Below are 14,290 nucleotides of genomic sequence, written 5' to 3' on the forward strand. Positions count from 1 at the left end.
CTCAGAGGTTTGTTAGAGAAACTTAGTGAACAAACAGCATCATATAGGCCAAGGAACAAAACAAGACAGGTCAGGGATAAAAATATGGAGAAGTTTAAAGCATGGTTAGGTTATAAAAAAAATATCCCAAGCTTTGAACATCTCACAGGGCACTGTTCAATCCATCATTCAAAAATGGAAAGAGTATGGCACAACTGCAAACTTACCAAGACATGGCTGTCCACCTAAACTGACAGGCTGGGCAAAGAGAGCATTAATCAGAGAAGCAGTCAAGAGGCCCATGGTAACTCTGGAGAAGCTGCAGAGATCCACAGCTCAGGTGGGAGAATCTGTCCACAGGACAACTTTTAGTTGTGCACTCCACAAATCTGGCCTTTATGGAAGAGTGGCAAGAAGAAAACCATTGGTGAAAGAAAGCCATAAGAAGTCCCATTTGCAGTTTGCGAGAAGCCATGTGGGGGACAAAGCAAACATGTGGAAGAAGGTGCTCTGGTCAGATGGGACCAAAATTGAACTTTTTGGCCTGAAAGGAAAACGCTATGTGTGGCAGTGTGGCAGAAAACTAACACTGCACATCATCCTGAACACACCCTCCACACCTTGAAACATGGTGGTGACAGCATCATGTTGTGATGATGCTTTTCTTCAGCAGGGACAGGGAATCTTGTCAGAGTTGATGGGAAGATGGATGGAGCCAAATACAGGGCAATCTTAAAAGAAAACCTGTTAGGGTCTGCAAAAGACTTGAGACTGGGGCGGAGGTTCACCTTCCAGCAGGACAACAAATCTAAACATACAGCCAAAGCTACAATGGAATGGTTTAGATCAAAGCATATTCATGTGTTAGAATGACCCAGTCAAAGGCCAGACCTAAATCCAATTGAGAATCTGTGGCAAGATTTGAAAATTGCTCTTCACAGACGCTCTCTATCCAATCTGACAGAGCTTGAGATATTTAGCAAAGAAGAATGGGCAAACATTTCACTCTCTAGATGTGCAAAGGTGGTAGAGACATACCTAAAATGACTTGCAGCTGTAATTGCAGTGAAAGGTGGTTATATAAAATATTGACCCAGGGGGGCGGAATACAAATGCACGCCACACTTTTCAGATATTTATTTGTAAAAAAATTTTGAAAGCCATTTATCATTTTCCTTCCACTTCACAATTATGTGCCACTTTGTGTCGGTCTATCACATAAAATCACAATAAAATTAATTTTTGTTTTTTGGTTGTAACATGACAAAATGTGGAAAATTTCAAGGGGTATGAATACTTTTTCAAGGCACTGTAACTATAGATCATTATACATAAATTATATGCCGCTAAAAATTTTAATTTAGGCAAAAGATATCCAAGTTTCCTCTGATTGCTAAGGTTTATTGCAAGTCATTGCAATTTACACCATTTAATTAAATGAAACCTACTGTGTATTGAACCTTTTGTCATTTACATAGCTCTGCAAATGTTTTTAACTAGCACAACAATTCTATGAAAATAGGATGAAAGGATAAGTACTTTGAGAATTACCCTGCGTTATTGAAACAAAATTAAAGGCATAATTAAAAAAAAAGTATATGCATTGCGTCTCTTCCTAAAAAATGTTTGGCTATAGATATTCCTTTACATATAACATATAAAATTGTCATTTTCGTATAGATAATATTTAGGCTGACAATACACTTTACAATCTGATCTAATAATATGGATACTTCCTAAAATGATATGTAAATGTAAGCATAGTATTTATATATGAGTATTATTATTAACACATTCATCATTTACGGCATTTCCCTAAAAATATTTTGTACATAGGTGTTTTTTTTTTTTTAAATATTTAAACATTGTTATTCCACTTGAAATGTTATTCAAGTCTACACCTCCATGTTGGTGAAAAATGTAGACTGCATTTAATCCTGTGAGAAAAATGCTGACTTTACAATGGTGATAAGTCTGAGCCCTTTCACATTCCATCACCATACACCACAGGTGTCAAACACAAGGCCCGCGGGCCGAATGTGGCCCCCCAGGCCATTTCATGTGGCCCTCGCACCTCTCCTGCAGCTGTGGCTCCCCCCTTGTCTCTGCCCCACCTTGTCTCTGTAGTCGGCAGCAGAGAGGACCGAACTCCTTTGCCAGATCCTGCACTCCTCTGTGCAGCTGCAGAAAGGCTCAACTTTACCCACCTCCACTTCTCAGCAGTCCGCAGCAGAGAGGAGGGCAGACCTCCCCCTACAGATCCTGCACCTCTCTGTGCAGCCGCAACATCACCTTGCCTTTGCCTCCCCTGGTCTCAGCATTCAGCAGACTCTGAAAGCTGACTCCAGCCCTCCTCTGGTTCTTCTCCCGACCCTGCACTTCTTCCCAGATCCACCCGCATTTTCTTCATGGCAACAGCACAAGGTAAGGTGGTGCATTTTGATGTAAGGAAGGGTGGGTGACTTTTGACTTCTGATGGGGGGGCTCTTGACATCTCACATGTAAGGGTGTAAGGGGGCGTGGGGTGCTCTGGACATCTAATCTTACAAATATAACCGACTCTTTGTTGGCAGCCATAATGCTGATGCGGCCCGCAATAAAAAAGAGTTTGACACCCCTGCCATACACCTTCACCTTGTAGGTTGTATACAACAAGCTGGATAAATAAATTTGTGTCAAATTGGAAGAGTCAAAGGACTAAAACTTACTGATCTCTAGCTGTCTCTGGATACGGCCTTTGCAGCGCTCACGATAATCTGACTGCGTAGCATTATATTCCGACATCACTTCTACAAACTTACGAGACAGTGTTGAATGCTGGAAAGATAAAAAGTGATAAAAATCAATGTAGCAGATAGAAGAAGCTCTCCCAGGAGTGGTGGCCAAACATTGTCTTTTTGCTCAAGAGGGGACTGGGGTTGCAAGGGGGAAAACGCGAAAAGCAGAATGTATAAAGTCCAGATTTAATTTCATTCATTGAAAACCAACATGTTTCAGGGTATCAAAGGGTCCCAATTCATTGGGGCTTGGTAACGTTGAACAAAGTATGTATTGGGCTGATAAAATTGGAGGGATTCTGAGTTGCAATTTGTATAATCACTCTACATTTTGGTAATGCAATATTTTTTACAACACATCAGTTTGAAAGAGCTCAAGATCCTGCCTTCCACTGTAGTAGTAGTGCACGATAGCATGAGCAAAGGTACCTTATAAGTAAATATTGCTATATGTTAGATACGGTCTTTTATTGCCCACATATTTTTTCTTTGGCCAACCTTTCCAATGTAACCTGTAAAGCATATAAAAGCATGTCAAATGCATGTAAAACAAATGAGAATTTACAGGACAAGAGTTTATGAGTCCTAATATACAGCAAGCACAACAAATGTCAATGTTAAAGACATGTTTAGATGCTAACAGTATTAAAAGCTCATGTAGCATGGCAGTAATACCAAAGCTTCTCTATATAAAAAATGTCAAGGGTTTTACACTTGAGATCAACCTTGTGGAAAAGCACCATCAAGGTCCTTGTTACTTCTATATAACAGACATGCATGGTAAGGTCACAACAGATGGAAGTTACCAGATAAATCATTCAAGCTCACAAGTGGGATTTTCTGACACATCCCTTGCCTAATACCTGTGTCTTCCTGATGCGCAAATCAGCGGAGGAACGGTTCATGGCTTCCTCTTGTTCGATACTTTGTTCAATATCTGGCAGAAAGGACACAAGGTTCTAGTTCAGACAGGAATTTCAAGTCATTTAAAAAAAGGAAGTATACAAAAATAGCTGTCTTTAATGTATTTTTTATTATTAAGTATGGATCTTCTTCTGGACCTCCAGTAGAGAACAAATGTCCCATCAAGAACAGTTTTAAAGCACAATTTCCTTATCCTTTCTTCCTTCCCACCCAATCCACTTGATCATTGCCAACAGTAAAACTCCTATATGCCAAGCACACACACTGAATGCTTTACCTGCCCAGGCTGGACAGCATTTACAGCTCTCAGTTCCCATTAGTCTAACTATGCACATGAGCCAGTTGCTGCCACATAACGTAATGACCATAGTCAGCACATGGCATCCAGGAAGGCCATAAATATCTTATCCAGCATCCAGCACAAGTGCAACATGGGGTGTATAGTCATGAGGTTTAGTTAAGCCAGGCAGTATGTATACATGCGAGGTAGGATTCCCAAGACCCAATTAGACCTCTCCATTGCATAAGTTCCCACAACACATGTAAGGTGCATTTTGTGTTGCAGTGCTATTCACAGTCAATGGCATCCTAATGCATCACCAATGCCCATGCGTTGCAGCACACCACAACATGCAGTAATGCCCTTTTTAGGTTGTGGTTTGCTGCATCAAAAAAATGTGCTTGTCCAATTTTTTTGTCCATTCTGTTGCATTGGCAGTCTGTTCCCTCACATGTCTGCTTAAAGGAGTTGTAAAGGCAAAAGGTTTTTATCCTAATGAATTCTATGCATTAAGATTAAAAGCCATCTGTGTGTAGCAGCCCCCTCAGCCTTACCTGAGCCCCATCTCTATCCAACGATGTCCACGAGTCCCTTGGCCGTCCGAGACTCTCCCTCCTGATTGGCTGAGACACAGCAGCGGCGCCATTGGACCCGCTGCTGTGAAAGTCAGTAAGCCAATCATGAAAGAGAGGGGGCAAGCCAAATGCAGCTCCATGTTTGAATGGACACGCAGAGCTGCAGCTCGGCTCGGGTGCCCCCATAGCAAGCTGCTTGCTGTGGGGGCACTCGACAGGAGGGAGGGGCCAGGAACAGAAAAGAGGGACCCGAGAAGAGGAGGGTTCGGGCCACTCTGTGCAAAACCACTTTACAGGGCAGGTAAGTATAACATGTTTGTTATTTAAAAAAAAAAAAACCACAAGACTTTACAATCACTTTAAATACAACATGCCATACACTGGTGGGTTGTTAATCCAGTTGTTAGCAGTCATGAGGAGGGCTACACAGGGAAGTATAACAAGATAGACACTTTAAAGGGTTAACATTTTTAAAACCTAATATTCACAAGAAAAGTAAACTATAATTAATTTATATAATGAATATAAATCTCTTTTCATCTGAATATGCACCTAGTATATAAAGGCAGGTTTTGGAGAAAGTAGGAAAGTGTTCAAACATGTCAGATTTTGTTTGCTATCTATGTCCCTGCCAAGACGATTTACTCTGTTCTGATGACCACTGTCACCGAGGCAGAAAGTGATTGGAGATCCAACATTTAAAGTTGTCACTGGAGCTAAAGGTGGACATTTGTTTCAATGACAACTGTCTAAGGCATGGGTGCTCAACCTGTGGCCCTCCAGCTATTGCAAAACTACAAGTCCCATGAGGCATTACATTACATGGGGCATTAACAGGCATGACCGTTACAAGCATGACTCCCAAAAGCAGAGGCATGATGGGACTTAGACCATGGCACCCATGGTCTAAAGCCTAGTACACATTAGTAGAAAACCCAGATGAAAAAACGCTGTATTCAGAATATTTGTTTGATTTTCTGTTTGCTAATATACTGCTTTCTAGAGCCGATGTCGACTGGTCAGATGAAAATATCCAAAGTGACATGCTAGGAAAATTTTCTAGTTAACAGAAGGAAAATTTTCTAGTTAACAGAACGAACGATTTTTTTAGTACAGGAGTTTTCCTTAAAAAAGTGAATGAGCAAGACCGTGCATTATTGGAAACAATATCTACCCTGGACCTTACATGGGAAGTTCCTCTGTCCTTCGAGAATTTTCAAAACATCAATGATAGTCTAGTTTTTAGCATGATACGAACATTCAGGCGAAAAATCGGACAATCCTTCCTTTAATTTCCTAATAATGTGTACTAGGCTTGAGATGATACTTACCCTCACCAAAACAAAGAACTAAGAGGCGTGAAAACTATTACCTGCTCTAAAAAGTTTTTCCTAATATAGTTAATCTCCTTCATACACTGCAGCATAATGGGTCAACCAGTGGCGTTGGGAGGGGGGGGGGGGGGGGCTGACTGGGGCTATAGTCCCTAGTGGGCCCATAAAAAGTCCTGGGTCTCATATTGCTTATTTAAAATTATTAGCCCCGAGTCCCAAGGCCTGGGGTTTGCCTGGGAACTCGGGGCTACATACCTCAGCAATTTAACATTTATCCTGCATCCAGTGATTGGTGGGCAAGTCAGGGGAGGCCACAATGAGAGTGATTGGAGCTGTCAAAATGAAGCACTGATGTCGGGGTGGGCGGAGCCGATATATGGGGGTCTGCCCCTTTGTCCCGTTCATAGACAAACAGCTGCTGGCCGGGGAGGAAGGTGGAAGGGGGTGGGACCAGTTGTAACTACTATATGTGCATCCACAGTGGTGTATAATACACCTGAATTATACACTGCTGTGGGTACACAAACAGTAGTTACAATTGGTCCCGTCCTCTGCCACCTTCCTCCCCGACCAGCAATGTATACACACCGCCAATGCCGGCTGTTTGTCTATGCACGGAACAAAGGGGCAGGGGCCCGCATATCGGCCCCGCCCATCCCCGACATCAGTGCTTCAATTTGACAGCTCCAATCACTCTCATTGCAGCCGCCCCCAGCTTGCCCACCAATCCCTGGATGTGTTGGATAGATATTACACTGCTGCATGTTCTGCTCGGCTGCACTCATTTATGTTGCATCTGATGTCGCCATTGTTCCCTCTGCTTCTGTGTACTGCTAGTCAAGATTTTAAGCTAAGTGTGCAATGTTTAATTAATTGATGTCTTTGCAGTTTAACTAATTTCTGAACCTTGCACCCCATACAATGCATTCCTGAACCTTGCACCCCATACAATGAATTTCTGAACCTTGCACCCCGTACAGTGCATTCCTGAACCTTGCACCCCGTACAACGCATTCCTGAACCTTGCACCCTGTACAATGCATTCCTGAACCTTGCACCCAGTACAATGCATTCCTGAACCTTGCACCCCTTACAATGCATTTCTGAACCTTGCACCCCGTACAACGCACTGCAGAACCCTGCACTCTGTACAACGCACTCCAGAACCTTGAAACCCCGTACAACGCATTCCTGAACATTGCACCCAGTACAACGCACTCCTGAACCTTGCACCACCCTTTACAACACACTGTATAATGTAAGGGGGTCCAGAGGTGTGGGGGGCTGTGTAATGTAAAGGGGTCCAGAAGTGTTTCCCCATCCAAATGCTCTAATTGGTGTTACACTCACCTTTTATCCAGTGCCGGGCAAAGCTCCCTGGCGCTGATCTTCACGCCCCCTTCTGATGTAGGAAAGGGACATGGTGGGATCAAATTTATCTTCGGGCTCAAGCCCCTGGTCTTTTTCCTACCAAGCAACAGTGGGGTCAACCCACTTAGCAATTCATATTCAAAAACCTTCAGCAATCTTATCTCCACTAAAAAAGCCAGCCTTTCCTTGTTACAAACCTTACAGGATCACAAGTTCACCTTAAAATAAAAAAAGCATATTTTTTTTTGCAGGTAAAAAAGATTTGCATTTATAATTTTTTTGGATGGGGCCTGAACAACATTGCACCTGAAAGAGCATGGGTGTAATCTCGGGTGTAATCTCACTTTTTTAAATTACTGCACCTTTTTTTTTTGCAGCAGAAAAAACGTTTGCAAGTATCCTAGCAGTAAGTATTTTCGAAAATTAAAATACAACTAAAGCCAAACCTTTTTTATAGTTTTGAATTTTGTGGCGAGGTATCAGAATCCCTGCCAGGTGTTTATCACTGTCTCTGTAACCACTGGGAAGATTCAATCTCTCTACGAAGTTACATAGTTGGTAAGGTTGAAAAAAGACAACAGTCCATCCAGTTCAACTTGTGTTGGTGTGTGTGTGTAAAATAATTTCTCACATCCTTGTATATTGTGTTCACGAACATGCGCGTCCAAGAGTCTTTTAAAATTATCCATACTTCCTGCTGACACCACTGATTGTTCCACATCCTCACCACCCTGACAGTGAAAACCTCCCTACACAGCTTGAAGTGGATGTAAACCCGATTCATGAAATTTGACCTGGGCACATGTATCTGTAGTGTTTCCTTATCTCTCTTCAAAGCCCTAAGTCCCGTGTGTTTCACCTGCTTAGTTCTTCTGTTATCAGCATGACAACTTCTGACAAGTTCTCCATCAACTGAAATAAAACCAGGCTGAATTTTGTGTTGGTTTGGGTGCTATAAATAGGTTAGCAGACAGCTGGTCTATTCACAGCACAGCTCTTCATGTTTCTGCCTATGTGGAGAGGGGGGTGTGTGCCTTTCCTCCAATCAGCTGTCTCGCAGTGTATGGCAAAACTTCAGGAAGAGAAAATTCTAACATGACGTGCATTTTCTAAACAGCCTAGAAAGCTGAAGACAGCACATATACAAGTAAAACTCATGTAGGGAGATTTCTTTCATCTCTGTGTATCATCTGAGGTTGGTAAATTCACTGGGTATATGCGAGGATTTACATCCACTTTAAGGGTAAACCGCTTCTCTTCCAGTCTCATTGTGTGGCCCTCATCCTCTTACACTCCCTTGGACTGAAAAGTTTCATACTTACGTGGGGATCACCGTTGAGATATTTGTATATCGCTATCATATCTCCTCTCAAGTGTCTCTTCTCCAAGGTGAATACATTTAGTGCTTGTAGTCGTTCCTCATAATTGAGGTCCTGCAGTCCCCTTATAAATTTAGCTGCCCTTCTCTAGACTCTCTCCAGCTCCAGCACATCCTTTCTGAGGATTGGTCACCAGAACTGAACAGAATACTCCAGATGTGGCCTAACCAGAGTTTTATACATGTCCTGGTGACCATTGCCAATACCAGAAAGTAATGAATTGTCAATAGAACAGAAAAAGAGAGGAAACTGTTGGATAGAACATTTGTTCCAGTGACAAGAGGGGAATTCCCTCACTTTGGAGTGTTTTCCTCTCACTTCCTGATGTGTTTCTGGGACTGGACATCTCCTTTGGGATTCAGATGACAAGTAAATACATGACAAGTGATTTATTTACTCCCTACTCTTTTTGGCTCTGAGTAACTGGGCCTGTGCCCTAAAACGAGATAGCTTTTCCACAGTATGGCCATAGGGTCACCCTCCTCACCAGGTAGAGCATTGTATATGACAAGCCCGATTTTCTTTGTACTTATATGAGTATAAGGGCTTGTTCACACTTGATTAAATTTCCAATGCCTAACAAAAGCTCCTATAGCATTTGTTTGGTGTCAGTATGGGCGTCAGACAGGCGTCAATGAGCTTTAGTATGGGGCGGTTTACAAGTGGTAAAAACGCTCCATAAACGCCCTATGCGTGGTTTTGGCGCGCTTGATGAGCATAAAAACTGCTGCATAATGGAAAGTGACAAAAATAAACTAATTTTAACCCACCTAAACTGCCCGAGCGTTTGCGTAGCATTACCATAGACTTGCATGGGAGGCGTTGAAAGGCTTCAAACGCCTCCTGACTCGACATGAGGCTTTCATTTTGAAGCAAAGCAACGCTACCCCCCCTCCCCTGTCACCTTTTTTCTCTTGGTGTCAGGAAAATTTTTCAGATGTGATCCATGCTGATAGCAGAGGAACAAAGCAGCAGGCAGAAATGACATTTTGTGCTTCTAATTGAAACAAGTACACACGTCCCCATAGAGGGATATGATTATTTCATATTTCATGACTGGGGATTAAAAACACCTTAATGTTTTAGCTTTATATACACTTTATTTCAAGCCAAACTTTCAGCCAAAATCCATGCAATGCAAATGTACGTTTTAACAAACACTAGGACAGATATTTTAAACCTAACAAGTTATTGCAGGATATTTATTACAAGAGTTAAGGTCGTGTACACGTTACGTTGCGTGTTATTGTGTATTGCATTAAGGCGACCTATCAGCTTCTGGAGCACCAAAACATCTCAAAAGTTCTGACACACCATACATTTTTTTTGCACAATATGGTATATTGCAGTGATGCATGTGCGTTGGGGTGGTATTCAAAACGGATGGCAACTCAATGTGTCAATGCACGTAATGTGTGTTGCTGCAAATTGCACTAACACATGCAATCCTGCAATGTATAGGTGTAAATCGGCCCTAATGTTTTTCAGTATTAGAATCAGGGCCGGCCCTACCATGAGTTCCACTGGGTCCATTGGACCCAGGCAGCACTTGGAGAGGGGCAGCAAACTGGCTCCCAAGATTTTTTTTTTACAGCACTTTTGTGTGTCATCAGTTTGCAGCTTGTTACAGGTGACATTTCCTCGCTTGTAGTGCAAACTGATAAGTATGAGGAGGCAGAGTATCCTCCGGGGAACTTCCCTCCCGTGATCGTGGTGTGCGCAATGACCTCAGACATCAGTACACTCCATCTCACGCTGGGCAGGCTGGATCTTCTAGGGCGGTGGGCACTGCAGACACAGGAGTGACAGGAGGACTGAGGACAGACAGTGGGTGTTTGGTGGACTGGTCCGGTAGTGAGTCATGGAAGAAGATAATAGTATACATAATATTTTCTAAAGGCTTTATTTGTATAAAATAATGGATGTGGGGGCCTTTTGTTGGGCGTGATTTTTTTTGTGGGGGGGGGGGGGGGCAGCATTTTATTCTTGGACCCAGGCAGCACAATGTCTTGGGCCAGCCCTGATTAGAATTCACACAGTAGGAATAAAGAAAGGTTTTTTTTCGCTCATCCCTAACCACAGCAGTATATGAGAGCCTACACTGCAGAAATCAGTACTTCTCACACTTGTACATCTTGTATATGCGAGAACAAAGGTGGAGAGAGAAGTGGCGATCACTCACTTTTCAGCTTGGAGCGAACCTTGTTGGCTGTCTTTTTGATGTCCGACATCAACTCTTCCAATTCTGCCTTGGTTTCTGTGGAGAGAAGCAGCAGGCTGAGAACATGTGATGACAAGCAGCAGCTGTCCTATTATATACAGGAAGCAATAGCAGCAAGAGGCAGTGGAGAATGCTGAGAGACAGACACCGCAGCTCTTTTATACCTGTGTACACTTCAAATACACAGCATTACTATATGCATTAAGTATGGTACATTAGAATTGTATGAATACACTATAGGATGTCATCAACTATTGCTCCTAGGTATGTCATCACTTCAGTGTTTACTCAGATTTGGGCAGAGCCCTCACGTGTCCCAAGATCAACCCCTAATATACCCCTATCCCGTCACTCCATCGTCCAGAAAGCAAAAACAGGTTTTGTCAATTTTATTCTTATATCATTTACAAGTTTAAAAACGTATCTTTATTTATTTATATATTAAAGAAATGCTTAGTTCCACTCCAGGAAAAACAACATGTGGTATCTATCCCAAAGGATTAAACAGGAAGAACAATCCCAAAGGGGATAAATGGTCGGGGAAGGGATGTTGCGATACCAGAAAAATGTATTGGCAACTACTAATGCAACAATATATACGTAAAAAAGTTAGTAATTTTTTATTGATATAAAATAAAAGATCTATCTGCTGTAAAGCATCATAGAATCAGCATATTAATGCAAAGGTAAAAAAAATACATACAATCACATGAAATTTGATCAATCTCTTGATATATTGCATAATATATGGACTCCAAAACCCTACGTGTTTCAACCGAAGGTCTTCTTCTGGGGGTATTTGTCCAGAGATTTAACCATATATGTATATATATATATATATATATATATATATAACAAAGCAAAAATAGAATGATATACAAAAATTATACAAATGCATACAGGCACTAAAAAAAGTGTATACAATCAGTATTCCAAAATCAAAAACAAATATATCAAAACAAAACAAATATTTACTTACATAAACAACTTTGCAAAGCATGCAGGGCTTTCTAAAAAGAAAGCCCAGCACTCTTTCTACTTGTTAGGCCTCCTGCACACTGGACGTTTTTACAGCTGCTGTTTTTGGCTTAAGGCGTATTTTTCTGAGGCCAGTAAACTCCCCAGCATTTTATCCTATGTGTCCATGCATACATCGGTTTTTATCAGCCTTTTTTTGTCAGGGGTGTTTTCTGGCTGGGAAAACCCCCCAGAAGTAGCGGGTTTGAAGAGGATGTTTTCAGCTGTAAAAACGCTGTTACTCTGAAATCCGAATGTCGGAGGTTTTTTTTTTTTTTTTTTTTATTAACTGGCAAATGTCTCCAGACTTTCGGCCCATGTTTACCCCAGCTTTAGTTTAGAGGCTGCTTTGAGTTGTGTTTGTTTGAAGGCAGCATGACCTATTGTGGTGTGTTTTGATTGCAGACAAAGTAGATTATAAGCAACCTTTTCTCATCAAATGCTGCATTTTGCATTTGAATGCATGTATTTGGGTTTCACTGGGTTCAAATGGAAAAAAATACCTTTGACATGAATAGTTGTGTGCACAAGCCATGAAAGCTTTTTTTCATTAGACTGAAAAATAGTAAAAAATGTACACTTTATTGCCAAGTAGGAAAAAAAAAATGCTGCCATAGTCTGTTAATGTACTATGTAAGCAATTTTGGAAATGCACAGACATTCAGGTGACTGCAATTTTGTAAAATAGAAATGCTACAGAGAGCACTTCTAGCAGCACAGGAACAGTTTTCCTATTCCCACACTGTGCCCAACACAAACAGACCTGTATAGGGGCTTTCTACAGGCGATCTAGAATTTATACAGGGAATTCCAACATATACCCAATTCACCTTATGCCTAGGTTCACACTGAATGCGGGTTTGAAATCGAACGAGTTCTTATGAACTCGTACGATTTCAAACGGGTATTTCAGTCTGACTTCAGGGGCGATTTGAGAGACATCTGTGCGGGTTCATGCACAGATGCCTATTGAAATTGCCCCCGAAGTCGTCAAAAGTAGTGCAGGAACTACTTTGGGAATCGGTGCGGCACTGCACAGTCGGCATCGCACCGATTCGGACAGTGCCACTGCCGGCAATGGGGCCAGATTTGCCATGCATTTGACATGTTAAATCGCGTGTCAAATCGGCCCAATGTAAACGGGGGGCAAAACTAGCCCAACCCCCCTAACATTTATGCCAATTACCTATGTAACAAAGAATTATATTGATTTTCAGGCTGCTCTGGACTGGTCATGTGATTCCCTGTGTCAGCTAGGGGCAGCTGCAGGGGAGAGGAGAGAGCGCTCCAACAGAAGCTAGTAAAGCCTTGAGTGATGACATCACCTATGTCTTTTTTCAACTGGGATAACTATGTAACCTATAGATTCCCATGGCCTATACGTTGTCAGAGCTGCCTCCTCTCTTATGCAGCCACCCTGGCTGACACAGGGGATCTAGATCACGTGATTGAACTAGAGTCAATAGGTAGGTATATGCATTTTTCTTATACAGGTTAGTTAGCATAGATGTTAGAAGGGAGGACGTGACAGTTTTAAAGCTAGTTAGGTGTAAGCTGAAATACCACTTATTTAATATTTTTACCCCCCGTGGCTGAACAAAGCAATGGGGGAAGGAGGGTGGGATAAATATGGTCAGCTGGTGGGGCCAAGATTTAGGTGACCCTATTAACCCCAATTCAAATGCTTTTGCCTTTGAGACATCTTCCTGAACCCTTTAGATATCATATTTCACTGAATCCTCCCTGTTATCTGTAGATTAGTGCAACTAGTCTCTACTAGGACTAGGATGTAGAACCAATCTGCGTGTTTCCAAATCCTGTGACATCACATGTGGTAATCACATGGCTTTGTTTGTAAACAGATGTCAGTGACAGTTGTGGGTTTCTTTCTCTGTGCACTTTTCTTGAAAACAATAAAACTTGTTAACCGGTTGCCGACTGCTCACAGTATATTTACTGCGGCAGTCAGCCCCGGCCAGGCAGAGTGACTAGGTCTACGTCGCTCGCCTGTCACTCCTTTTAGAGCCAATAGCGGGCGAGCGCGTGCCCGTTGAGGCGCGCGCCCGCCTCGGCTCGTTCACAGAGGAGTGCGGGCGTGTGACCGGCGGACCCGATGTCCGCCGGTCACACTACGATCGCCGGTACAGTGGGAGAAAGACAGAGCGGCTTATGTAAACAAGCCGCCTGTCATTCTCCCCTGTGTAAAAATGAAGATCAGACGGTTCTACTATGTGGAACCGTTGATCTCTGTTTTTACACTAGGAGACATGTCCCCCTACAGTTAGAATCACGCCCCTAGGACACACTTAACCCCTCCCTGTCCAATACAGTTAACCCCTTCCCTGCCAGTGTAATTTTTGCAGTAACAGTGCATATATATAGCACCGATTACTGCAGTAATGTCACTGGTACCCCCAAAAGTGTCAAAAATGT

At 42.4% G+C, this 14,290-nt stretch overlaps 1 protein-coding gene across 2 annotated transcripts in view; it reads right to left on the reverse strand.

The window, feature by feature from the left end:
* Positions 1 to 14,290, reverse strand: part of STX1A (syntaxin 1A) — a 235,330-nt gene that overhangs the window by 32,257 nt on the left and 188,783 nt on the right. For both annotated transcript variants that reach the window (XM_082246026.1, XM_082246027.1), the window contains exons 4-6: positions 10,802 to 10,876; positions 3,620 to 3,693; positions 2,688 to 2,796 (exon numbers count right to left, since the gene is read on the reverse strand). In XM_082246026.1, the coding sequence (XP_082102152.1) occupies positions 2,688 to 2,796; positions 3,620 to 3,693; positions 10,802 to 10,876 (258 nt within the window). The remainder of the gene's footprint in view (positions 1 to 2,687; positions 2,797 to 3,619; positions 3,694 to 10,801; positions 10,877 to 14,290) is intronic.

The sequence above is a fragment of the Pelophylax lessonae genome, assembly GCF_965119305.1.
Source record: "Pelophylax lessonae genome assembly, chromosome: 2".
In the NCBI taxonomy this organism is placed as follows: domain Eukaryota; kingdom Metazoa; phylum Chordata; class Amphibia; order Anura; family Ranidae; genus Pelophylax; species Pelophylax lessonae.